Source organism: Salvelinus sp. IW2-2015, linkage group LG19 (genome assembly GCF_002910315.2).
Source record: "Salvelinus sp. IW2-2015 linkage group LG19, ASM291031v2, whole genome shotgun sequence".
Lineage (NCBI taxonomy): Eukaryota > Metazoa > Chordata > Actinopteri > Salmoniformes > Salmonidae > Salvelinus > Salvelinus sp. IW2-2015.
In genome coordinates, this window is record NC_036859.1 from 6,804,238 (window position 1) to 6,829,227 (window position 24,990).

Below are 24,990 nucleotides of genomic sequence, written 5' to 3' on the forward strand. Positions count from 1 at the left end.
AGCCAGAAATAAATCTGATCATTCTGGATCCTATTTTGACACATCCAAATATGAATCATGCGTTATCTGGATATGTCATCTGAAATAGCTTACTTTTTGAATCATAGGCTACCGTTTCMGTTGTCTTACATGGCAGTGGGTAAAAATTGCCTAGGTCCCTGCCGCTAATGTAAACAAATAGCATTTTTTTTCTTTTACCTATTTCTAATCCAGMAAAATAGACTAAAGTCAGTCAAATTTATCACGATATATCTCCCAGCTCCAACACCAACACATTAACAGCAATCATCAATGATGACTACATCGTGACGTGACAGACAGTGGTTTAACCTATTTGAACTTGACTGTCGCCGCTCAGGGAAAAAAACAGTCTCGCAGCGCAGCACACAAGTGACATTCTGAGTAATTTGTCTATTCCTATTTGCTATAGCCTATTTCAATGAATGTTCTCGCCTACAGAACACGAGAGGAATGTAGGCCAGAGTGGAGAATGTCACCAGAGCAGCACAGTCTCCAGTCAGACAATCTTGTTTCTCTGTCGGATGCATGGGCGTTAGGCTATAGCCTAAACCATTTTTGTATTTACATTTATTTATTTTTTTACCGACACTTAATTATTGTTTTCTATATTCCCTTCGCTCTCTCCATTTTCATGGGCTATAAATATGACTGAAGGCTACTCTTTTTGTTTTATGCGCGACTTTCTCCTGATCAAACAATGAATGTAACGGAGTTCCATCTTCAAGTTATTTGAATAGCCTAAAAACACAAGCTTAAACTTGTCGTTCAATTTTTCTATAGGCTATTGAGGTTTTGTTCTCTCATTTATTAGTCCTCTTAAGAAATWAATTATCCATGCGGACCAGGACAATCCCTTAATGCGAGGTTGAAAACCAAATAACCTATCTTCCTACTAGGCCTATCCTAAAAGCTTTACGACAAGTTAGTTATGAACAGTAGTTTATTTCCCAAATATTCTATCATACGAAGGCGTTGTCCCAAAGTTGTTGTGGMTTTCAAAAATAACAACAAATGAAACTCTATAGCATAGGCTCTTCTCAGTCACAGCTTTATGAGGTATAGAACGGACAACATTATTTATTTTGCGGCAAAKAAAGCCATTATTATAAGGACGGCAGTGCTTTTATCCGTCCCATGATGCAGGCCTATAACCTAGCTCACTACGGTAAGACAGCCCGTTCCTCATCAGACTGTTCCATCATGTACACGCCAGACCGACACACACAAACCTGTTCTGCTCCTCCACCAGAAAGGAATATCAGAAAAGATTTGCCATTGCCTCCACTTAGCTTCTGTCCAGGCTTTCAAAAATATTATCTTTCATTATGATTCGTTCAGTTGCATTGCATTTTGCACTATAGCCCAACTGGTGTTGTATTGTTGTCATTAAGACAAATATATATGGGGCTGGCCAATAGGGGTGATTAGCATCGTATGTCACAATGTTTTACGGGTACATAATCACGATCGTACAAAGGATGACATCGCCCAACCCGAAGCATAGATTAGCCCAAGGAGCCCACATGCGCGGTGTGTTTGGTTGAAGATTGGCATACTGAATCTGTTTTTTTAAGAAGCAGCAATTGATTTTAAGTCTTCATATTATCTCTCTTATCTCTCTCCCTCCAGGGTTATGGCGAAGGAGCTCATTACAACGAGCAYGAAGGCCTCGCTTCCACCCCCTTGTTCGGCTCGGGGATCGTTGGTAAGGAAATCTGAATACATTTCCTCCAACCTGGTCTGTGGTTTAGACCTTGGAACATGAGCAGGTTCTCTCCCCATCCCTTTAATTAAGCTCAGCTGATTTGACGGCCCCACCAAGACAAAGTAAACCCACTAACAGGTCCCTGTGGTCTTGTGTGGCTTTCGGAGCTGCAGTAAGCCACCCTGTATTTACAATAAATGACCAGGAGAAGTGACTGCATAATGATACGTCTTTAGGGGAGTAAATTGAAACGCACACGAGTGAATGGAGATGCAGTTGTATGTGTGTCTCAGAGGATACAGAGACTGTGTGTGCGAGAACCTCACCTACTGTCGCTGTATATGAGAGACCTCCTTCAGGGGCATTCCACGTGTGTGGAGGTGACTAGGAGCATACACGGGGACAGGGTGTTTAGGCTGTGTGTTGGAAGGGGGGTTAGGGGTTTGGGTGCACCCAAGCACAAACAAACCTCTGCCAGAGGATTAGTGTGGCCTATAGCGTGTGTCTCAGCTGAGCTGTCAGGGGAGAGATGAGGGGGTTGGGTTGGGTAGGATGGTATGGTCCAATTTGTTGTTTTGCGCCTGTCCAAAGCCATAAATACAACACTTCATATACAGCACCACACAGCAGGCAGGCAGCAGATGGGGGGGTAGGGGGTCACCCAACTGGAGAAAGGGGAACACCCCGGATTGGGTGTTAATGTGCTGGAGATGCGTAAAAGGTGGCTTTAAAGGTTTTTACGATGGCCTGCCCTGATTGTCCCTCTTGTTTTTATAGGGAAAGCTGAGCGAGGACCCTACTCTTCTTTTGGAGCGCAGGTAAAATCACACTCCTCTCTTGACCTCGCTTCTCTTCCAATGTGTCAAATGTTTTTTCTCTGYGTCCCCTCTGAAGCTACCGTCTCTTCCTCTGACTGATGTTCTTGTGAATCTGCCCACCTTGTCCCATCTTCTCCTTCATCCCTGAGTTGTTTTCTCCTCTCTCCCATTCCCCCCTCCTCCCGTCGACCTTCTCATCCTCTTTCCTCTCTCCACATTGGGATAATCTCCCATGCAGTATTTGTGTGTCTGACCTTGTCTTCTCTCCTTCTCTCTCATTCCTCTCCTGCGTAGCCGGGCTTTATGCCCAGTGAGATGCCCATGCCCAGTCCTGATGCCCTGTCACCCTCGGGCCTGAAGTCTGGCTCCCAGTTCTACCCCTCCCAATTCAACCCTCGCAGGAGACCCACCCAGGAGAGCATGGGTAAGGACAGAAACCACTGAATATTACCTCATAAAACACTCATGCTATCCCTATTTCCTAGCATGGATACATGCAAGGAAGATGGTGCACAGAATTAGAACGGGTAGAATAGACATACTAATGTAAAGCAGTGCCGCAGTGCCAATTTTCCTGGTGGCCACATTGGAGGGTCTTTAAAAAAAAACGTTGTTGAATTGAAGCTTCTATTTAAATGCTTACTGCAATGCATTTGTTGTAAATCTCGGACGTTCTACATAGGGCTAGGTGATATTAAATTTAATTCTGATTTTATGTTTTTGCGTGATATTCCAAATGCCAGTATTGCAGAATCAAGGTTTTTAAAAAATATATTTTTTCGTTTTTGTGAGCGTTTATGCCCTCTTGTTCTCATGTTGTCTTTTTGGTCTTGTTCGCTCCATCTGTGCTGTGCACCTTCCTATTTACACCAGAGATCTGTATATAATTACGAGATGCTCATGTCTCCGCCTTAACAATGGGAGTCGTTGTTGTCCCAAAGGCGGTGAACGCAGGCGACAAGCTTAAGTTCAAAATAAGCGCATAGAAACCCATTAGGCTTATTCTGGGCAGATTTTGGCCAGAGTGAAACCTCTCGCTTCGTCTCGTTCTGCCAAGCCCTTCCCCCTACCACTCACAACAACAATGGTGAGAGATCACTTCTTCCTCTCTGACGAACGGTTTCATTTAAGGTTTGGTCCAACAGAATCGGTCATATGGACCCCACAACACACGGAGACAATATTTTACTGTAATAGAGGAGACATTAACCTTTCCAACCATTCCCTGTTTGTTTCAACTCCTCAAATTTCGAGCAGAGCAGACACTACTAAAACGGATGTACCAATGAACACATTCTGGAAAAAGAATGCTTAGTTTTTGTGCGCATTACGGTACCACGTATCGCTAGCAGCATTTTAGTCAAATAAAGATTGTTATACTAGCCGTTTAGTCTGTGTATTATAAATGTGCAATAATCATAAGACAATTGTATAAGGAATTGGCAACTCGTTCTCATTCTGAGAAATAAGGTAGGTCATTTGATTTCAACATCTGAACAAAGTGGAAAGGCTAGAATGGCGTTTTAAACAGTTGGATACGGGCATCAGGCTTTGTTCATAACAACTGTAACTGAATTCAGAGCTTGTGAAATTATACCTAGATCCAAGTTGACTAAATGTTTAAATTATGAATATTAGCTGGCTTATCGCTAGCACGTGGGCTTGGCTTGAGAGATTGAGACCGGTGGTATTTTCTACATTATTAGTGGGGGTGCATTATGCATGGTTCTGGTTAAATGTGTTACAGAAAGGTCATTTTTATAGACCGACCTGAAAGCCAGATCAGTGATTATTGGAACAACAGAAAAAGCAGGTACTATTTTGATAAAATAATTAAATTATGAGTTGGTCTTATGGTTGTGGAAGGCATTTATTTAGCCTTGGTATAATTGACTAAGTTCTGAATTCATTYGATTATTGCTGTTTTAAATGCAGWGCATTTTACCTAAATAAGCTTATTTAGAGAWYATTTTTTTTWAATCTAGATGTATATCGTGGAAAAGTTAGAGATGCGTTTTAGGCCAAATCGCCCAGCCCTAGTTCTACATGTATACTGTCGACTAATTGCTACCTCTTTGTACAAAATCACATGGAATTCATGACCGTATCCGCTCCACTTTTACTGTCAAAGGAGAGGAGTTGCTCTTTATTCTGGTTCATATTTCCGACTGTGATTACCTTCACTTCTCCTACTTAGCTTTTAAAATAAGAACCTGAGAAATCTCACTTCTGCTAAACCTGTAGGGGATTCAATGGAAGGAGAGGTGGTGTGAGGCCGCTGCATATTGGTTGTATAAGATTAGATTACATTTGATGAAGTTATGTGCCATAAAGACAGATATAGCTACCAGCACAGCGCTTACCAAATGGAAAATTATTTGGAATGCCCTTAACTGCTTTCATAACTCTGTTTCATCGTGTGTGTGTGTGTGTGTGTGTGTGTGTGTGTGTGTGTGTGTGTGTGTGTGTGTGTGTGTGTGTGTGTGTGTGTGGTGTGTTCAGATGCCCAGCCAAAAAAGATCAGGAAAGTTCCCCCTGGCCTGCCCTCTTCGGTAAGTACTGTTACGTTCCCCAGCATGAAACCAAAAGTCGCTCCAAACAGAAGAGGGAACTAACAGAGTTACTGACAACAACCATTAAAACAAAACAGGTGGGGTTTTAGGAGGGGCTCTAAATGACAGTCACAGGGGTGTCCACTGAAAGTTGCATAGCAACAACAACTGGGACCTAAAAGACACTCACCATGAGCGCCCACTAAATTTAACCACTAAGAGGCAAACAAAAGAAGAAGACAAACACATCAAACTTAAAGACAGGAAGCAAACCAAAAAAGGTGGGGGGAAAACAAATCAGGGAAATCAGACAAAGGAATGTTTTTCTGGAAATCAAATAGAGAGCCAACTAAAGGTGTTAACCTTTCGCGTCTATCAAGACAACTGGAGCACTGGGCCAGCCACTCTTAAATATCATCTGTGCACAGTTGAAACTTCTTCTGACTAACAAGATGACAAGCCAGCACAGGTGTAACATACTGACTAACCAGGTGACAACAATTGGTGCCCCCATTGTGCTAATGTCCAACCTTGAAATATAAATGGAACACCAAAGCCTGTAAAACTGTCCCCCTCTCCAGCCCCACCATTACCCCCCCTCTTACCAGACTGCCATACCCTAGTCTGCCTATTTGCCCCTTAAGAACACACACCCATCTCAGACCTTTTGCCCTCGCCAAACCCAAAATGTGCCCACCTACCCAACCATATCCACACCTTTTCCCCACCCATTATCAGGAATGCTCCCATTGTTTTTGCATCCCCCATACTTAAAATGCCTCCCAGCCCTCATCGTCACTGAGTGTGCACCCCAATACCCAGACTACCCCCCCCCCCCCCCCCCCACACACAGAGTCCCAGTGGCATGGCAGGCTTCTCCCTGGTGTTTAGAGCAGCAGCCTAACTGGCAGAGAGAGAGCCTCCAGACGCACAGCTGTGTGCCTTTACACTGCCGACGAGGTGAAAAAATAAACCGAGCCCTACTCATTCACCCATTCATTTATTTAGACATGTTTTTATAGAGGGTCATATTTATAGGGCCATTTATTTTAGAGATGTGCTTGCATTCCTTCCAGCCCAGCACCCTCGTCCACAGATTACTTAAGGGATGACATGCAGACCTGACCATTACCTGACTTCACTATACCGTTTCTGCTCTTCCCATGTTCTCCTTCCTATTCTCCCTCTGTCGCTCTCCCTTCAACTCCCTATCTTTTTTCTCTCCCTCTCTCTTGTGTGCTCTACTTCCTCTCCTACCCTCCTTTCTGTTCTCTCTCGCCCCCCCTCCACCCCTCGTCTCTCCCTCCCCCATCCCTCTATCCCAGCTGCCCGTAGAGTTGGCTGCAGTCCAGGAATGGGCAGATGGCACAGTAATTAGTAGTGCATCTCTCCATTCCCTTTTGTACCTCTCCTCCTCTCTTCCTCTCCTCCTCTCTTCCTCTCTCTGTTCAATCAAATAACAGAAAAAACTTCACTGTGTAAGATCTGAGTTGTCGGGCGCATAGTTTGATTCTCTAACCCCTGCCAGAATAGAGCTGATTCTGAGGGCTCTGCTAGTTCACAACCTCAGGACCTTCACCTCTTTAGTGACATGCCAGAGACTACTAGCAATCCTATGGTTGATGCTCTGCAAGCCACAGAGGAGACTGGATCATGTGTGTTAACCAGACCTAACTTGATCATGTGTGTAACACACACACCACATATCGCAAACCTAGCCGTAAGGCCCTGAGATCACAGAGAAGAAGCAGTAAGTTGAGGGCTTTTTTCAACCATTAAAGAAACCATTTGTTGTCTTGGTAACAGAGCATTAAGAGGATGTCAGGTATTTGGATCATAAGGAGTTTGTGCTGGGTTAATGGAAACCTCCATGTCATTAGTTCAAGGCAGTGTATTGAACCTACGGTGCCTTCGGAGAGTATTCAGACCCCTTGACCTTTTCCATATTTTGTTACGTTACAGCCTTAAACTAAAATGGATGAAATAAATAAAAAATCCTCAACAATCTACACACAATACCCCATAATGACAAAGCGAAACAGGTTTTTAGAAGTTTTTGCACATTTACTACAAATAAAAACGGATACCTTATTTCAATAAATATTCAGGCCCTTTGCTATGAGACTCTGAATTGAGCTCAACGCATCCTGTTTCCATTGATCATCCTTGAGATGTTTCTACAACTTAATTGGTCAACCTGTGTTAAATTCAATTGATTGGACATGATTTGGAAAGGCTATATAAGGTCCCACAGTGCATGTCAGAGCAAACACCAAGCCTTGAGGTCGAAGGAATTGTCCGTAGAGCTCCGAGACAGGATTGTGTCGAGGCACAGATCTGGTGAAGGGTACCAAAAACGTTTGCAGCATTGAAGTTCCCAAAGAACACAGTGGCCTCCATCATTCTTAAATGGAAGAAGTTTGGAACCGCCAAAACTCTTCCTGGAGTTGGCCGCCCGTCCAAACTGAGCAATCGGGGGAGAAGGGCCTTGGTCAGGGAGGTGACCAAGTACCCGATGGTCACTCTGACAGAGTTCCAGAGTTCCTCTGTGGAGTTGGGAGAACCTTCCAGAAGGACAACCATCTCTGCAGCACTCCACCAATTAGGCCTTTATGGTAGAGTGGCCAGACGGAAGCCACTCCTCAGTAAAAGGTACGTGACAAGCCACTTGGAGTTGCCAAAAGGCACCTAAAGATTCTCAGACCATGAGAAAGTAGATTCAAGATTGAACTTGTTGGCCTGAATGCCAAGTGTCACGTCTGGAGGAAACCTGGCACTATCCCTACCGTGAAACGTGGTGGTGGTTGCAGCATCATGCTGGGGGGATGTTTTTCAGCGGCAGGGACTGGGCGACTAGCCAGTCGGGATCGAGTGAAAGATGAACGGAGCAAAGTATAGAGAGATCCTTGCTCAGGACCTCCGACTGGGGCGACGGTTCACCTTCCAATAGGACAACGACCCTAAGCACACAGCCAAGACAACGCAGGAGTGGCTTCGTAACACGTCTCTGAATGTCCTTGAGTGGCCCAGACAGAGCCCGGACTTGAACCCGATCGAACATCTCTGGAGAGACCTGAAAATAGCTGTGCAGCGACGCTCCTCATCCAACCTGACAGAGCTTGAGAGGATCTGCACAGAAGAATGGGAGACACTCCCCAAATACAGGTGTGCCAAGCTTGTAGTGTCAAACCCAAGAAAACTTGGCTGTAATCGCTTCCAAATGTGCTTCAACAGAGTAAAGTGTCTGAATACTTATGTGAATGTGATATTTCAGTGTTTTTTTAAATGTTTTATAAATTTACTAACATTTCAAACCTGTTTTTTCGCTGTCATTATGGGGTATTATGTGTGGATTGTGGAAAAATAACAATGAATAAATTTTTTGTAAAAGGCTTTAACCTAACAAAATGTGGGTAAAGTCAAGGGGTGTGAATAATTTCCAGCAGATTATACAGGTGTACAGAGTTTGGGCTGTACTGTGTATAGGCCAAATAATTACGTAAAACGAAAGGAGAAAATGTATTTCAGATGCAGCCAGAGTTTTCTTGTAGTAGTCTTTTAATGTGGCCAAARGGTTGCCGTATTAAGACTGGGAGTGTGTGTGTGTGTCTGTGGACTTGTTATTTTCAGTCTGTTAAAAAACCTGCCACACTGCTTAGTTCTAGAGATATGTCAATGACCCAGTGTCCTCAAATGTCAGAGGCTGTTGATTTTGAATTGATAAATAAAAATACATACTCCTCAATTGAAAAAAAACAACAATTGATAAATGCTATATTGTACAAGGGTATGAAGGGAGGGATGGGTATCCTAATCAAGATATCGATACACGTTTTTTTGACCACACCTTCTCTACTATTTCCAATCAATTGGGAAATATTATTAGAAAATAGTCCGTTTGACGTACTCATCTCCCTACTGTGTGTGTGTTCTGTAGGTGTATGCATCGGCCTCAGGAGAGGAATATAACAGAGACGGTGCAGGGTATCCTGCCTCCAAGCCTGGAAATGTAGCCTACCCCGGCTCCTTCTACATGCAAGGTCAGTACTTTATACCAGATCGTGTCTGGGGGCCAAAACTACACAGTATACTTATCAGAGTGGGTTAGCCCCTAGTGATAACTCTGCTATATGGAGAAAGTGGAACAAAACACCGTTTTAGGTGAGGTTAATCAATTGAATAATGCATTAGCTGACCAGTGATGTCTATGGCGATGACCCATTCCTGTCTTTTATTTTCTCTATTTCTGCCTGTGGAAACACCTGCTGGCAGTGTGATAGTGAGCCAAAGCCCCGAGCTAACGTGATCCTCCGCCTGCCCTGTGTGTCTATCTGTACACTAGGATGAAGTCATCAGGCGGATGTGACATGCTTCATATGTTGTGGCCCCTTATTGTCTTATCTCTGGATGCTGCTCGTCCCTCTGGGGCTCACCCTCTCTTTTGTCCACACACAAACACCCTCCCCTGGTTTCCCCCTGACAGAAGGCCTGCACCCCTCCCCTGACCCATGGAGTTCTGGCGGGTCGATGGGGCAGCCGGGCTACTCTACAGCCATGCTGGGTAACTCCCCCCACCTGGGCCAGCCTACACCCTTCACAGCCATCAACCCCCAGGACAGACTGGTGAGACTTCTGTCACAAACACATACACCAACAGGTTCTCTGTTTAAATAAAGGTTACATAAGATGGTAGTACACACCACTGTCATCTCGCTCTCTCCCAAAACACAGAGAATGACTCTAAGCCTGTTTTTGTGCAGAAACGCCAGCCGCTGCCTCTCTCGCCCCAGAACTACCCCCTGCACGGCAGCGAGGTGAACGGGAGCTTCCACTCAGGATCCACTGGCTATGGAGTCTCCAACCACACCTCCCCCATCAACGGAACAGACACCATCATGGGTATGACTGTCTACCACTGACACTATGTAGACTGTCTTTTTCTATATAGCTTCCTGTTTCGGTCTATTTTTCTCTTTCTCTCACTTTCTGGCCCTTCCTTTGTTTGTTTCTCCCTTTACTTCTATATGTTCTTCAAAATGGAAATGTCAATTATAATAGTTTGCTGTCTACTTTATTGTTTCATCACAGCCAACCGGGGGACAGGAAGCTCAGGAGATGAGATCGGCAAAGCCCTGGCATCGGTGAGTAGAATCGCACAGACCACATCAACCATAGTCTTCAGTCATTATGCCATGTTGATTGATCCACCGAGACCAAGAAAAAAAACTAGGGCTGAACCCAATTAGTCGACTGGTCGATTTATTTATTTTGTATTTTCTTTTTTTGTTAGGCTGTTGGTCGACCTAAATTTGTTTTAGTCGAGCAGTAACGTGTGTGTGTGTGTGATATATATGTGCCCGTCTCAGTGAACTAATCCATTGCTGAGGCCTAGACTAAAAGCCAATATATGATTGATACGAAAATGTGGTCGGGGGCTCCATATGGACAGTGTGACACAATTGCAGAGCCTCCAGATGCATGCAGAGGCCAAATCCAGCTCTGTACCGCATCGCCTAACCACATTTTGTAACAATGCAGAGGGCTCTGTATAGCTCCTCATTGACATGACTGGTTGACTGTAGGTGGGGGCAGTACATCCTGTATAAACACAAACTTACTTCCTTGAAAACAGCTCTGCTCTGCTCCACGAAGCGCTAGAAGTATGAATGCCCTACCTTCTTCTGAGGCCGTATCACCTTAAATGCTGCATGGCCAATGCAGATGTCAGATTGACCATATGCACAATGCACTTCTCTCTCCAGAATATGTCTCCCCCGCCAATTTGTGCACATTCATTGTTTCATAACTTCATTGTGTGAATTGTTTGCATTTTGATTGGTAGTGTACATAAATTCCCCATAAATGGCCTACAACTGTCTGTCCTGAGCTCACTGGCGCAGGAAACTCTCGAGGGCCCAGAATATTTTATACAACGTTGCACGTTCCCTAGCACATGCTTCGGGCAGAACTCAAGTTAGTAGTTGATACAATGTTTCAAGTTTGGCTACACATGGTCTGTCTGCAACATTGTGATTCATCGGATATTTATTTTTATCAGGATATTTACTACTGTTTTTATTTGGCTTTATATAGACTATTTTTACATAGATGGCAATAGAAGTTACTTTTTAGGTTTGTATCCTTTTCATTTGGAGTTGGATAGAATTTTGATTCACCCCATGACAATGATTTTGAGATATGAAGATGTTATTATACATTTAAATTCAACTGTTTCAAGAAAATGTGCTAATGAAAATCATAACGGGCACGYAGATCGGTAGAAATAGTTTGATAAATTGTCAATCCACATGAAAAAAGGTTGCCGACTCCTCGTGTAGCCTTTTACTGGCACCTTCAGGAGAGTAATGGCAGAATCTGCGAAAACCAGCTGGAGCGGGAGGACAATAGTTGGGTCAGATTAAGTTTTTTTTCCTTCTGGTTATCTAGWTCTCTGGCGCCCTCTTGAGGCACTTGTCTTCATCAAACCGTAAGCTTAAAGCATCAGACAAGATCAATGTATATAGTTGATTTTATTAAAACACATTGGGTGTGTCTATATATGGGAAAAATACACGTTTTAAAAATGTCGACCAATCGATTTGGTCAAAAGAGCAGCCGACTTTCGGTCGACGATGATTATATTTTCTCGTTTGGGACAGCCCTAGAAAAAACGATCTGCAAATAAAAGATAATGCAGAGTCTTATGTAGTTCTCTGTGTCACAGATCTTACTATTGAATGGTGTTTCTCAAATTGCATACTACCATGCTCTTAGCATGCAAATTGGAGCATGAGTCCAAATCAAAGTATTCGAAACGGAGCACGGAGGGCACTTCTTGAATGCGTACTTCGTGACTGCTTCAATGGTTAGTATGCAAAGAAATATGAAGCAACCACATAAAAAATTATGTACATTTTCTTGAAATCAATTATTTGAGCTGACGTGAGAGAAAATACACTCYGACTTTGGAAYGAAGTGTTGCCTATTCACATCTCATATGTTGCCTGACTACAATATTTTAACTTGATACGTTAATAAATACATGCTGTATAAATTTTGGCATGGTTACCTGCCTACAATACCCACTGTAGGTTGCAAGCCCATAGTACGTCTGTAGTGATAACTGGCTAGCTACTACTGTTAGTTAGCCAGATATCCACGAAGAATTTACATCTACCTTGGATGACATTTGGTTTTAGGTCATTTTTGCTTGTAGTGCTAACTGGCAAGCCACAAAGAAGTGTTAGGTAGCTACCCACAAAGAGTTAAAATCTACTGTACCTTGCATAACATTCATTTTAGGTCATTTTTGCATGTTTAGCTAGCTGGCCAGATAACAACAATTTACACATCTAGCTGATAACTATCAAATAAAATGTTTGCTTTGTGTACATCTTGTTTCGTCTCTATTGTTGCCATTGTCCTGGCTGGAAAAAGGTTCATTGGGGAGGTGCAGCGTGAGGTAATACAGTAGGGGGAGTGCGAGCGCTTCTCAAATGTACTGTTTTATGCGTTCTCCACACTCTCATCCTCCACAAGAACGTCCCTTAAGAAGGCACCTGGAACATGCGTGTGGAGCACGGTAGTATGCATATTGAGAAACACCCACCATTTCATGTTTTTTGTTTCTGTGTAGATTTATCCCTCAGATCACAACAGCAACACCTTCCCATCATCTCCGTCTACTCCAGTGGGCTCTCCCCAGGCCATAGCAGGTGAGTGGGCAGGGAGAATACACCTGTAGCTAGGAGGATTGCACCTGGGTTAGTTAGTCCTTAGTCTAACTTAGCCTTGTGTTTCCCAAATGGTGGGTTGGAGCCTACTGCTAGTTCCTAGCCCAGTCTTAATTCACGACAGAATAAGGCGTTATTTTGCTAAGTCTTTGGGTGGGTGAAAGGGCAAAAACATTAGTGAATCACTGACCTATGAGATCACACCTGTTTTAGGCCTTGGGGGGCACTATCCTGGGGTGTAAGGTTACAGCCACATGGAAAACAACAAGAAAATATATTTTTCAGAGGCAGAGGAAGCTTAAATGACACTGATTACAATGATAATATGGCTCCATCTATTGGTTTAGAGTGGAACTGAGTAATAGGATTAGGTTCTTGCTTGACAACAGTGCTTTGAGTGTGACGTCTGAAATGGGGTTTAGGGTTGACTGCTTTTTAGCCGTATGGACCGTTTGCCTGGTAGCTGGACAGACCCACTCTTGCCGTTAGCGCCGACTATATTTTCACAGACCCGTAAGGTTGTTGTCCAGATGCTCAATGTCTCTACCTCTGTAGGTTCTGCCTCTCAGTGGCCTCGGGGCTCGGGACAGGCCACACCCTCTCCAAACTTCGAGGGTGGACTGCAGGCTCTGGTGAGTAACTTATCATGTTCAACTCCATGCATGTGTGCAGTGGCACTGGTATTAGTAACAGCACTAGAGAATCAAAAATACCACCTTGATCCTAAGCAAGTTGGATGAATTAAAATCGATAAATTAACAGTGTTGACTCATTAGTTTTACTTAACCCCRCCCTTTCCCCCTCCCCCCTACAGCAAAACAAGATGGAGGATCGTTTGGAGGAGGCCATCCATGTGCTCCAGCGTCACGCCGGGGGACAAGGGGGTCCAGGGGGGCTGGCTGACATGCACAGCCTCCTCAGCGCTGGGATAGGAGGGCTCGCCCAGGCCTTCAACAATGCTGGCCTGGGATTGGCCAACAGACTGCCCAACCTGGTAAGAACAGGAAGGATAAATACTTAGTGGCCCTATCTAGCCACATGGGTCGTGTAATGGTTTAGGGTGTTATGTCCATTGATTAGTGTCACACTATTATGTACATCCTCCATGTGATACCAATGTAACACCTACGTGTCCGTAGTACAGTCTACTTGCCTAATACCATGTTTCTCATCTGCTCTATAGATGTCCAACCACCACGAGGACTCGACTGGTGGGGGTGTGCATGGTCATCACGGCCCTCCCTCTGGCAGCCAGCCCGAAGGCTTCACCAGTGAGTTCACCCCCCCCTCTTTTCCTCATAATTTCATTAGACACACAATGTTTGTGACTATCTCTCTTTCTCAAATTATCTGCTGTGCTTTTCATTGACTTATCCCCCCCCCCCCATCTTCCCTCAGGCCTCCCTCGCTCCACACACTCATCCAGTGGCTCTGACATCAAAAGGGAGGACAAGGAGGATGACGAGAATTCCTCTGTGGCTGACAAGTCAGAGGATGAGAAGAAAGACTCGAAGGCCCGCACTCGAACAAGGTGACTAACCCTTCTGATAGCGATAAAACATATCAGAAACACACACATCCATATGATTTGAAGTCCGTCTCTCTCGGCCAAATCCTAACTTGAGACGCGCGTATGTGGGGTCTGTGCCACTGTCATAAAGGGGGTAAACTCTCACTCACTAAACATTATCATGATTTATTTAATGATTTAAATCATCTGCTGCTTGAAAGTGATTAAATGTATTCAGGGAGTGCAGGTTTGCCATCGTTATTTCAACTTAACACGGCCCCAGCACCCAAAAAGAGGTGATTCTCCGTAGCACTGTTGTCATTTTTGCCCTCGTGTCTACCGTTGTTTTCAGAGAGATGTTCTCCTTCCAGACCTTCTCCTCCTCCCTATCAGACACGGGAGCAGAGTAAGTCTGCATCCAATCACGTGAGCCTCACACTTAAAGGGGTGTGGCCATAAATATAGATGGCTATTTAATTATTTTGAGAATAATTTAAAAAAACGGATTATATCAGAACCATTTTAGACTGTGGGCAGAATTTCAGCGTAAAAATGTTTTATTCTCAGGCATAGCAAACTTTTTCTCTTTTCTTTTTTTTCTTTTTTTTTGAGCCGTGCTGTTAGTACCTTGAGAATGGTTTGTACAAAATCTTGAAATTATAACACATTCGTATAGCATACAATCTCTGAAGCAGATAACCTGAGTTTAATATCTGATGGCGTAAGTATTATGAATGTGAATGTTCAATTTGTTGCCTTGCATTTCAGTTAAATAAGACGGTATCATGTCAGAGCTATTTCATGAATGTAAACCTGGCTTTTACCATAAGAAAATGTTCTACATTTATAAAGGAAAGCTGTTTATGTTCTATCAGAAATATGTAACTGATGATTTATATAAAGTCCTGTTTTGTTGTAAAGTTTCTAGCAACAAGTTTGCCCCAAAGTACTTAATTAAAGAAAGTACTTTTTGTAATCAAAGTCCACAAAGTAGTACAGCACTCTCCCCGAATGATAAAATTTAGTAATTATCTAGCGTGAACGAAACAATACTTGTTTGGACAGTCTTGTCCATGTTAGTAAATATGTCAGTCATACCCATGTAATGTCTTCTATCCCCCCCTTCCAACCAAACCTTCCCCCCGTGGCCCACAATGACTTTTCATCAGTCGTGATGATGAGGACGAGGACGACGAGGATCTGCCGCCGGAGGTGAAGGTGGAGCGGGAGAAAGAGCGGCGGGTGGCGAATAATGCCCGCGAGCGTCTGCGCGTGCGGGACATCAACGAGGGCTTTAAGGAGCTGGGCCGCATGTGTCAGCTCCACCTGACTAATGAGAAACCCCAGACCAAACTGCTCATTCTGCACCAGGCCGTTAATGTTATACTCAACCTGGAGCAGCAAGTCCGAGGTCAGTGTGCTGTCACTGGGGTCCAGGTTTAGACAGGAGAAAAGACCAGGGTAGGGCCGCGTCCCAATTTCGGAGTTTCTAGTCTCCTATTCTTCAGGTTGAAGGCCCTGGGATGTGTCTCGATAGTCTTGAATGGTTTGGTCTCTGTGGCTCTCTTCCTTCATTGATGTGATGTAATTGGAAAGGTGTCAGTCCATATTGCTTTCACCTGTTCTGTGTTTTTAGATCATTGCAGATGAAGGAGAGGAGACTAGGAGGGGAGGCCACTTTCAAGTATTGAGATTCTGCCTTTAGACTAGTTTCCAACCATCAAGTTGTGTTTGTTGATCAGTGATGATGGGAGGAAAGGGGATGAGGAAGCAGGCTATTTAGACTGTTTTGGGACTAGCCCTTCTCCAGTCCTATAAGGCCTTGCTGCTGTGGACACATACAGGCCAGCACTGAACTCATGTCTGGTCTGGTGAAGTATGTGTTGCCTGCTCTAAATGGCATGGGGCTGTCTGTCTGGGCTGTCTCCACTGTAAAATATGCTTCATGTGACTCTGCCTCACCTTCCACTATATTAACATTACATCTCTGATTTCCTTTATTTGCTTCTATCGCTGTCTGTGTCCAATCACTGTGCTTCTTGTCTGAGGCCTTAGCAACACACATTTTCTTTTTAACAACATTGTTATCTTATACTTCACGTTGAAATGATTTCAGGACCAGATGATGGCTTCTGTATTCGTTTCATCAGCTTTGGCTAATGGCCCAATTTTGAAGTGTGAAGATGTGTTTTTTTTGTCTGGGGGGGTTTTACATTTTTTCCAAATGTAAAACACTCATAAGCAATATATCACCAGTCCCAAGATACATTCTAGTCTTGTTTTATTTCTCTTGGTTTAACTTATATGGGCTTGTCTCCTCTGTTATCCACAACAACAACCCAAAAAAATTCAGGCAGCTGTCATTTGACATTTACCCCTCAAGTTGTTTTAAAAACAAGACCTCACCACTTCTGTTTCTACAAGTGTGTTACTGTTATCTGTGTCTGGCTCTATGCATTGACCCCCCCCCCCCCCCTCTATGTATTGATTGGATGGACGGGCTCACTGTTCTGCTCCTATCCCATTCCTCCTCAATGTAGTAACTTAACCCTTCACTTCCCTATTGCAATGTCTTTGTTGCATGCCCTTATTTGTCAAATGTTAACCTTTTTAATGTACTGATTTCGTTGGTCATCTCCACGCCTCTCCCTCTCTTCAACCCCCTCCCTCTTCCTCTTTTCGTCGTTTACTTTTGCAGATGGCAGCAGTGACTTCAGCTTCCTTTCATTCAGATAAATACATCTATGGCCGCTGATGTATTTAACATGAGGCACCAGTGGCATTCAGCTCTGTTGTCCTGTTTCCCAAGCTCTCCCCCCTGGCTTCCTCTCTGGCCTTGTGTATGATCTAGACCTGCCAGAGGGTGTGTCGCTCTCTTTCTCCTTCTTTCTCCCTCTCTTCCTTGGTCTTCTTACATCCTAACTGACAGCCCACCCCGCCCCCCCAAAAGGCCTCATATTATCCTCTGACTCCCACCCTGGACCCTGATCAGCAGAAGACACAGTCTTGGCTTTGTCAGATTCCATTTGGAACATTTGGTCTGATAGTTGTCAAGCCATAACGGCTCAACATTCAAAACGCTCAATTTGACAAAAGAACCCTAAAATGATCTATTTTGGCCAAGTGAAAGTCTGCCGAGAAGTAATAAAGTTGCTTTGCGAATACGGTTTTGTTGTTACATGCCAATTTTCTTTCGTCGGAAGTGAATGTCATTTGCAAGGTCCTACGCGGTGCCTTCGTTGACAGTAACAGTAGTGCTCTGGCCTTAGGCTTCCTCCATGTAAAAAAAAAAAAAAAGAAAAGGATTCTAGTACCATGTCCTTGGCGGTCCATCCCTCCGCTCGATCTCTCGCTCTCCTGCACCTTGGCGCCACTCCACTGGGATCATCCATCCGTGACCCCATCCTCCTCACTGGAATACATTGTCCATCCGGACCTCCACAGCTTTCTGCTGCTGGCCTCCTGGCCAAATATGGCACTTAAATAATGACTGCTGTCACCTTCAGCCAACCAGGCCGTCTGCTCTAGGATGTGAATTGAGTAGTGTGCAGGGAATGCTGTAGCCCCTCTGAGGTCACACTCCAGGGAGAGGCTGCCCCTAAATGCTCGTCTAGGATCAGATCTAACGATGAGCTAACTGACCCTGGAACAGCAATTTGCTATCCAAGGAAACTTTCCGCAGAAATTGTCCTTAGGGCTGTAGTTAGGGGCAACTTGGAGGGTAAAAGCGGCAGGTGTTGGGGTGTACCATAACGACCCTCCTCCCTCCTCAGCAGCAGCAGCTGCAGCACGGCCTCGCTGAACGATGAGAACCTGACGGCCGAGGAGAAGGAGAAGCGCGAGCGGGAGCGCCGCTCGGCCAACAACGTCCGGGAGAGGGTGCGCGTGCGTGACATTAACGAGGCGTTCAGGGAGCTGGGCAAGATGGTGCAGGTGCACGTGTGCAGCGACAAGGCCCAAACCAAACTCATCATCCTGCAGCAGGCCGCGCAGGTCATAATGGGTCTGGAGAAGCAGGTCCGAGGTAGGCCTCTCTTTACGAATAGATCCAGTACCGCCAACCACCTTCACTCAGCCAATTAGCTCTTAATACTGGGCATGGAGAAGCAGGTACAAAGTAGGGATTCCTGTACCAACCAACCCAGTAATGTCCGCCTCCAACCAGTCAACTGGGACTTGACTAGTATGACGGCTAAAGAGATCATACTGTGCCTGGAGATGCAGGTGCGACATAGGGCTTCCTTTTAGCTGTGGAAGGCTTCCTTACCAAAAATTCCAGATCCAGTTTGATTCACCTATAGGCCCTCTACCTCCACTCAACCACCCAACCAGCAGTCTCACCTCTATATGCACTCACCTGCCTCTGACTGTCCTTCTATCCTCTTGGATAATGGAAAAGGGGCGAGCAAAAAGAGATGCCGATGGAGGCGGGGAAAATGGGGGCTGCACCTCTGTCAAATACTTAATGATCTCACCACTGCTGCCGTCTGGTCGTTCCTCTTTCCTGTCCAGCTGTGTCTTCCGTTCACCATTTTGGTCTACTGTCCTCCATGCTTTCCGATGATATACTTTWAAAAAATATTTCTTTCATGACTAGAATCTCGCAGCATTTACACCTTAATCAYACCTTCCTTGCCCGTCTAACTCTAACCCTTTTTGTTTTTAACATCTCTCGTTCTTCTATACGCCTAACCTTCTCCGTTTACTAGAATATACTGTGAAACCTGATGGTTTTGCCTCTTGCCTCTTGCCTCCATCTCTTTGACAATCTTCTTGATTGTGCTCACCATCGGTTAACCTGAAGTTTCAGCCAAAACCTGTAGATCCACTCCACCCCTCTGATTCTAACCTGTGTGGCCTCTTCCTAAAGAGCGTAACCTGAACCCCAAGGCAGCGTGTCTGAAGCGGAGGGAGGAAGAGAAGGTTTCGGGGGTGGACCCCCAGATGCAGATGGGAGGGGGGCACCCCGGGTTAGGGGGCGATGGACACAACTCTGTCAGCCATATGTAACACCTGGGTAAGTTGTCATTCTCTGCTGTCATACTGTAACTGTCCATATCGCATGTATTGTGGCATGATGTGTGTTACCATAATATAACAATCCCTGTTTCTCTCTTCCAGCTCCTGATCCTCTTGATTTGTACAGCTCTTAGAAGACGTGGCCTTATTCTCTTATCATGCATCTCAGTGTGTGTCAATCCACAAAGGTGCTCTCTATATATGCTAGCACATATAGTGGAGAAGCGCATTCTCACACAGACACACACACACACAAAACTGACAAACGCCAGTGGCCACATTCCTGACCATGAACACACAACACATACACACCAATACACACAGAGTTTTGAAGAATACTTACAGTAAACACCCTGAACTCCAAGGAGAGACTGGATCACAGGCAGAGGAAATTTAAACGCAATGATTTTTTTTGCGTATTGTTTGTTTTTGTAAGACATTTTGAAGAAGTTGCTTTATGTGTTGGGAGCAACATTTGTTTGGATCAAATAGTATTTTTGGATCAATTGCTCATGTGAGCAACCTAGGATTTTGTGTCCTTTTGATAGTCATTTGCCATTCCCACCTGAAAAGTAGGTCTTACTTTCATCACAAGAAAAGGTGACATCAGAATCTAACCTGTATGAGTAACTATGTGCCTGATGTACATGCATAACGCCAAGGCTTGGGCAAGTTACAATCGTCGTCGTCATCCCCACCATCATTTTTACTTTTTTTTCCCCTCAATGTCAAACACAGAAGTAGAGTTTGAGGTATCCAGCCACCAGATTTGAAAAGACTGGACTGTCATAGTGACGAATGGACACTTATTGAATTGGCAGGCAGAGTGCTGTTATATAGCACAATGATAAAAAAGAAACCCTAGCCAACTTTGGCCATATTTCTTTGTTTATGCCTTCTCGTAAGGGCTGCCCAGACACAGGCCCGTCTGAAGATTTATTATGGTGTGTATTATTTTGATCCAGGGATCCTACAAGCCTTCCATTTTGTCTTCATCTGTTTGTCGTCACTGCCATGAGTGGAGTTGAAGGACTGCCAGTGAGGAAGGTGAGCTCATCAATACATACCGAGACCCAGGACAGGTCATGATGACTCGCTACTAGCTGAAAACCACTCCCCGTTCACCTACTATTCCACAGGATCACTCTGGCATGGTCATCTCAAGACTTCCTCACTCTGTCTTGGGGAGATTGGACTGAAACATGCAGGAAGTGTGTGTGCTCTGAACCAGAGCAAGCCTCTCCCCCTCCACTCCCTCTACCGTACCCGTCTTTGCCCCTCTGGTTCTGTTTCCATTTCAGCCAGGCCATGTGGATGCGTGGTCAGTATACTCTGCCCCAAACTCAGTCAACCACCTGCCTTCATCGCCTTCTCCTCTTCACGTTTGTGGAGCAAGTGTCGTCAGTTGGCAAGGCAAACCTAGATGTCCAGGTCATGCGTCCTTAAAAGACTATGTAAGACGGACTATGTCAGTTTTCAGTAGACTACAGTTAGTTTGAAGAGGAGAGGCTATATGGACACACTTGGTGCCCAAATTGATGGCGTATGTCGCGCAGCTGAGTCAAGTGGAGCTGAACGGATTCAGCTCAGGCAGTCTGAAGAGACCTTCCCAGCTAGCTAGTTTATGCTCGTGGCTAGAAAATTYGGCAAGAATTTAAAACTTGTAATTGCTAAGTAATTGCTCATCCAGATGGTTACTACCAGTAGTACAAGTTATTTCTCAWGTAGGCTGCTATCCTACTCAAAATAAAATCAAGTGGGATGGAACAAATTGGCCCCTTTTAACTACCTCCGGGGATATGTTATACTGCTGCSCAGTGGGAAGCAACTCACGCCGACAAGCACCACGTCATTCGCACCGGTTTGTCGTTACTCGCCCATAGAAATAAACATGACTTTCTTTTACAAGTTGTCATTTTTTTAAACTAGCACCATGCTGCTGTTTTAGCCAGCATAAACTAGCTAGCTGTGGAGGGCTCATCTGGATGACAGACTGAACCGAAGCCATTCGTCTCCACTCGGCCCTTTAGCTGCATCATTCATTTTGGCACCATGCGTATCCGTATAGCCTCCCGTACAGAAGGAATGGCTGTTGGACTTCAAGAGGGTTTATTTTGTGGTGTGCATTCTGAAATGTCATGGATATCTTCCCTTGAATGCATTCAACTGCCATCGATGGACAATTTTGTGTTCCTWAAATTACAGGAAGCATTGGGTGTTTTGAACAATTTACAAAGCCTGTTTGTAAGGATCCTCCTTTTTGTAGAAGTGATTTGTTTTTYGTTTGTTTTTTACTTTGTAAGATAGCTGTATGAGTTTTCTTTTGGATTGCTTACTTTCTTTTCATTTACATTGTTTAAATGTAAGGGCGACTCATTTTAAAGATACCAGGAACAAACTTTAAGTGTCTCTCTTCCCTCCCAAACGTAGTGATCTCTCTTTTCTTCTTCTTTTTTTACCATTGGGAAAAGCATGACGTGCCAGTTGCTTTGGTGTAAAAGTAGTTCATGCCAACTCCTAATCTGGCTAGAACATCCCCAACCTGTTTTGGAAGTACCTGTAATTTGGAGGATGTCTGTTTCAGAAAAAAACTGCAAAAAGTCTGTATATGTAATTGATACCAGTTATTACTACTTACTCACTATCAAAGGAAAATGGAAATGTCCAAGTATAGAGTACCATAGTATGAGTCATAATACCCATAAAACCAAGGAGAGATATGGTTCCAATTGTTTTTCCACCATTCATTTTTCCCGTCAGGGAKCTTAGACGCACTTAAAATAAGGGCTGYRTTTTCATGTAGGTTTACCCTGGCGTGACGTTTTGATAACCGAGTAAATCTTTTTAGGACAAGGTGATTTAACAATATATTCGCTTGTATTTTAAAAATAAAAAATGGGGGGGATCATAAACAACTACAAATGCCATGATGATCTGGACCAGACTGCCGAATCAAGGCAGTAATCTCTGGATTAACAATCTGTTAGCTAATTGTTGTAATTTATAAATTGGCTAAATTTCTTTAAATTTACAATTCTGGGAACTGTCTTGTGCAAGTTGTAAATTGACACAATACCTGTTAGCAAAGGTGTTAGCTTGAGATGGTGTGCAGGAGCTTGCAGGGATTTGTAGTTTTGCATGGTCTAATTTGATGGTCATTTGCATTTTTGAATCCGAGTAAATGGAGCCGAAATATATTGATAAAAGTCCCCTTGTCTGAGAGATTTACATGGTTGTCGAACCGTCAGGCCAGGGTAAGCCTACATGAAACACAGCAGCCCTTTGTTAAGTGTTTCCAAAATYCCCTGTGTGAAAAATKAATGGTGGAAAAACAATTGGAACCATTTCCCTGTTTGATTGCTAGGTTTTATGTGTATTATGACTCCTACCGTGGGGCTCTATTGACAAGCTTTGTCACGCAAACATTTAGTAAAAACTATTGAAAAAGGAACAAAATTGTAGTGTTTCATACAAGTTAGATTTTATATCAATACCTTTCGGCTTGCTAGGTCTACAGTTGCTGTATTGTTAATGTCTGTTGGTCCTAGTTAAACATTTCAAAACAAACAGAAAAAGATGTATGAGGAATTAATGAACAGGGCATCCTCAGTCATTCTCTTGACTTTGGGATCATTGTTAGTGGTTACTCACCAGTGCCTGAACACTGATGAATTGTGATTGTCTCTGCATGTATGGCTTTCCAAGAGAACCTTTTACAGATAAACAAGGTTGACATGGGAGGGAAGAGTGGGGCAATGCTTCAGTAAATCTCTATGAATATTATTCTTATTAGCTCCCAAAGGAAAATAAATTATAAAGTAATTTTTTTTACACCTTTTCTGTCAGTTCGTGATGGCATCTCAGATTTAGGCAAACAACTGAGTCCGCTTTGATTTACTGAGCCCTATTATAAGTTTATATAATAGGAGTGTCCCCAGACCTTTTATCTTCTGTACAAACCATTGGCGATTTGGAAACAATACTCATGTGGAGTAGAGTATGATGTCCATATTTTTTTATTTGCAACAGTCTGAACTTTATTTTCTACTGAATAGGGCAGAGATTCATTTTTGTTATCATATCAAACATCTGAAATTGACATGTCCTGTATGTGTACCTATACAGGACTTGGCCAGTTTTGTTTTAATTATCAACTAAACAGTATTTTCCCGTGCAGAGTGATACTGAATTGTAACAGTATTTTCTTGACTTTGTCAGTTTGTCTTTCATAATAACCACCCCCCAGGTGAAACCCTAAGCATTAGTATCAATAATGTATTATTTCCACCTCAACTGCAATTGTCTGTTTCACAGAGGACACGTATTGTCTTTGATTTATTACTCGAATGAGATTTGAAAACTCAACATCGCTGACATGTGTTCCTTTTTGTTAATATTAACTGAATGTTGAGTACAGTATCCTTAGAACTTCCCTTGTCAAAATGCACAACTAGTATTTTGCCAGGGGGCCTCTCATGGTCTGCCAATCTCTGCCCTGTTCAACAGATGGACACACTGCTACAAAACTCACTGTCTCTCTTACATTGGGGACAGAATCCATTTGTCCTCAAAGTGCCTCCAGTTTCCTATTTTTTATATATAAAGTAGATATTGAGAACTGTCGTGTATATAACAGTAATGTAGCAATAAATGTGCCATTTTTAATAACAGAAATATACATTTTTTCAATGTCTGTCTTTTTGAGCTTGTATACCTAAATGAGAAAAAAAAACATTGTAATAAAGGGTTGAAAACATACTTAGATTATTTGCTTTTATTATGTGTGTAGGCTACTGTGTATTGAAAATAACATGATTATCTCTCTGCGAAGGTCTACTACAGTGTCATTCCACCCTTCTCSCTGATGTGCACGCTCACGCCCTCTTCATGGATTTAGAAGGAATAGGTAGATATAAGTAATATAGTTGAATCGCCGCCTGGGCTAGCATCAATACAACCATTTTGTTCCTTTTCAGTCCTCAGGCCTCGTAATATTTGGGATCTGTTGGCAATTTTTTTGTGAAGGTGTGTGCTGCAGGTAGCCTGAAAGAAGTGGCTGAGTATGCCCCAAGTGTTTTAAAACATCTCCAAGCATTTTATGTTTTGAATAATTACAAAGTGCTGGATGGGAAGAGGGTCTGGCTATTCTATATGGCTATAAATGTATACCTGTCTGTACTCCATTGCAACTAAAGACAGATCTGGAAGTATTCCCCCATTTACAGGCTAATTCTGATATTCTCCAGTCCTTTGCATTTTTTTGAGTAATGACCCCATACAATGTCAGTTTGATTATTCAATTTCCAATGATTCTAGAGCTATGAGAGGAGAGACTCAGTGAGAATGAWAAATTTGGCTAAATACTTACTTAGTCAACAGCGGCAGTTTAGACACGAAACTGACACTTGTGCTCGCTGCACACTACCTTCAGACTGTTTGCTAACATTTAGCAAACAGTTGCGGCTAACACAAAGCAAATGGAATGTTAGCCAACATTCGCAGACTATTTCCCTTGTTAAACACACCTATTAGGTGTTATTAATAATTATACACTTGGTGGTTCGAGCCCTGAATGCTGATTGGCTGACAGCCGTGGTATATCAGACCGTATGCCATGGGTATGACAACATTT

At 43.6% G+C, this 24,990-nt stretch overlaps 1 protein-coding gene across 3 annotated transcripts in view; it reads left to right on the forward strand.

Moving 5' to 3' along the window:
* The window catches only part of LOC111979391 (transcription factor E2-alpha), a 40,590-nt gene extending 16,474 nt beyond the window's left edge, over nucleotides 1-24,116 (forward strand). Inside the window, exons 5-21 of one of the 3 annotated variants that reach the window (XM_024009895.2) lie at nucleotides 1,651-1,726; nucleotides 2,504-2,544; nucleotides 2,839-2,968; nucleotides 5,047-5,096; nucleotides 9,034-9,136; nucleotides 9,580-9,719; nucleotides 9,857-9,995; nucleotides 10,185-10,237; nucleotides 12,733-12,811; nucleotides 13,385-13,461; nucleotides 13,644-13,823; nucleotides 14,013-14,100; nucleotides 14,228-14,360; nucleotides 14,692-14,745; nucleotides 18,113-18,363; nucleotides 19,210-19,356; nucleotides 19,461-24,116. In XM_024009895.2, the coding sequence (XP_023865663.1) occupies nucleotides 1,651-1,726; nucleotides 2,504-2,544; nucleotides 2,839-2,968; nucleotides 5,047-5,096; nucleotides 9,034-9,136; nucleotides 9,580-9,719; nucleotides 9,857-9,995; nucleotides 10,185-10,237; nucleotides 12,733-12,811; nucleotides 13,385-13,461; nucleotides 13,644-13,823; nucleotides 14,013-14,100; nucleotides 14,228-14,360; nucleotides 14,692-14,745; nucleotides 18,113-18,363; nucleotides 19,210-19,349 (1,734 nt within the window). In that variant the 3' untranslated portion in view covers nucleotides 19,350-19,356; nucleotides 19,461-24,116. Of the gene's footprint in view, nucleotides 1-1,650; nucleotides 1,727-2,503; nucleotides 2,545-2,838; nucleotides 2,969-5,046; nucleotides 5,097-9,033; nucleotides 9,137-9,579; nucleotides 9,720-9,856; nucleotides 9,996-10,184; nucleotides 10,238-12,732; nucleotides 12,812-13,384; nucleotides 13,462-13,643; nucleotides 13,824-14,012; nucleotides 14,101-14,227; nucleotides 14,361-14,691; nucleotides 14,746-15,508; nucleotides 15,751-18,112; nucleotides 18,364-19,209; nucleotides 19,357-19,460 lie in introns of all 3 variants that reach the window. The other 2 variants (XM_024009896.2, XM_024009897.2) reach the window with 2 other exon arrangements.
* Nucleotides 24,117-24,990: the final 874 nt, after the last annotated feature.